At 45.1% G+C, this 2,099-nt stretch overlaps 1 protein-coding gene across 1 annotated transcript in view; it reads right to left on the bottom strand.

The window, feature by feature from the left end:
- PDCD2 (programmed cell death 2) overlaps nt 1-1,019 on the bottom strand; it is a gene marked incomplete at its 5' end in the record, with an annotated part of 3,692 nt that extends 2,673 nt beyond the window's left edge. The window contains one exon of the mRNA XM_010133900.1: nt 834-1,019. Within this exon, the coding sequence (XP_010132202.1) occupies nt 834-1,019 (186 nt within the window). The remainder of the gene's footprint in view (nt 1-833) is intronic.
- Nucleotides 1,020-2,099: the final 1,080 nt, after the last annotated feature.

Here is a 2,099-nt window from a genome sequence, read left to right as displayed (position 1 = left end):
TTTAAACGCAGACATCAGTACCGGAACGCTGGAAAGTGAAAGAGTTAATCTACCAAAGTTTACAGCTCCCAGCGGGTATTGCTGAGACAGCTTAGCCTTCAGAATGTGACATCTGGAAGAGGCCACCGGTGCTGTGCACGTGCCAGACTTCGGTTTCTAGCACTGAAGATTCTTACCTGTTACACTCCAACGTTCACATCAACAAGGGGCACCGAGCAGCCTCCAGGCAGCTTTAGACCACAGCAAGAGACAGCTGGGAACCCCACAGCCCTCCCGTGTAACACCACAAACTCTCCACCCTGGGTGTGTGCAAAGCTGGTGTGGGGAGCTGAAAGCACATCAAGAATTTGGGGGTGGGGGGGACCAGGCAGGTCAACTGCTTAATTCAAGGCCAATTAAAATGGCCTCAGAACAGTTTTCTTCTAGCAGACAAGGAGATTCTGTTACGTATTTTCCATAAATTAAGACAAATTGAACCAAGTCAAGCCAAGACCATCTAACTCAATCTCCCGATTCCAAGAGCGTCCAGCAGCAGGTGCCCAGTTTTCCTCACGGGAGTTGTCCCTTACCTGCGGACACAGTGTCACTCCCAGCTACCTGTAGCTTCATTGCAGCTCCTTAGGCTGGACCTTACTAAGTCTCTTCCCTAAAAGCAACTTACATTACAGGACATCTACAAAAAACTTGCATCACAAGTGACTGCAGACTTATGTTTTTGTCACCACAGTGACAAAATGTTTACAATGAACACTTAAAAATCACAGTATTTTATATTATGAAGGTGTGATACAGCCTTCATGAGGAACGATTACAGACAGCATCTCATTTCCTACCTGTGCTGCCTGTAGCTCTGAGTTCCTCTTGTCCTTCTGGGTCCTTCGATGTATCTACAGCTCCTTGTTCATCTTCAGGATCCACACTGCTGTCAGCAGGAGATTCCGGTTCCTCAGGTTCTATCAGAATTTCATATTCTGGGAAAAGGAATTCGTTATGCTCTGGAACTACATCTGCCGAGTCACCTACAAAACAGAAAATGGACACCACTTCACAAAGTCACCTCTTATTTCACGTCCTTCTCCCCAGAATCTACACAGCCAAAACAGAGCACAAACACTGCAGGAGCAAGAATGATTTACAGCACTGCTAGGCCCCACCTAAAGACAAGGGAGATTTCATATGAAAGACAAGAGAAAGCTACAACAGGCGACACGTTGCTTTGAATCTCTGTAGATCTAAGAGACACAGCACCCGGCAGCTTGTCAGCTCCATGCACCTCTCGTTTGAAGCAGCCTATGCACACCAGTCAAGTGTGTGCCAGAGCACTTCCCTTACTTTTCCACTGCATATTGTGAGCAGGCAAAGCTTCCACAAACACATCAAGCACACCTTCTGTAACGGCAGTATTAACTTGCTGGCACGTGTTTGAGGTTTCCACTGTTCCAATTAAGTGTTTCAAATGTCTGACACATAACCTGATTTGCACAAATCATCTTACGTTCTGCCTATTTCCACTTCCTACAGTTTTCAGGACTTGCATCCCAATACGTACAACTGGAGATATATCGCACACACCAAGTTTCATGGTCCCATTATTGGTATAATTCTGAAGACTAAAAAAAAAAAATACTTTAAATACTCTGTACTTGTCCCTTTAACAACCAGCAAACAAATCAACGTATGCATGAGAGGAGATGGTTTAAGAACAGGGTCTCTAAAATAACACGTTCATGGGAACTACCCTCTTCATCTACCATCACAGTATCCTGCGAGGGCACCACCTTTGCACGTTCCTTTACGATTTATGAATAAGCACCTTAAAAGCAGCCTGCAATAGGAAAAGAATGGTTTACATCCTTTCAGCTTTTTATGCCATAAGGCAGACAAAGAGCGGTCTCTGAAAGAGACCAAAGGTATGCCTTGAACGTATCAGCCTTCCAGGAACAACCAAGATCCCACGCTCCTGTCACATTAAGTAAACACCTAAGAGAAAGCAAAGCATCTGAATTACGGATCGTTTCCTTACTAATCACAAAACAACGGAAAAGACATGACCTTTATTTCGGTCCCCCCTGCAGGCCCTGACCCCACTAACAAGCAAG

Source organism: Buceros rhinoceros, unplaced genomic scaffold (assembly GCF_000710305.1).
Source record: "Buceros rhinoceros silvestris isolate BGI_N320 unplaced genomic scaffold, ASM71030v1 scaffold18943, whole genome shotgun sequence".
Lineage (NCBI taxonomy): Eukaryota > Metazoa > Chordata > Aves > Bucerotiformes > Bucerotidae > Buceros > Buceros rhinoceros.
Note: the sequence above shows the minus strand (reverse complement) of the source record. Positions and strands in the feature narration are given on the sequence as shown.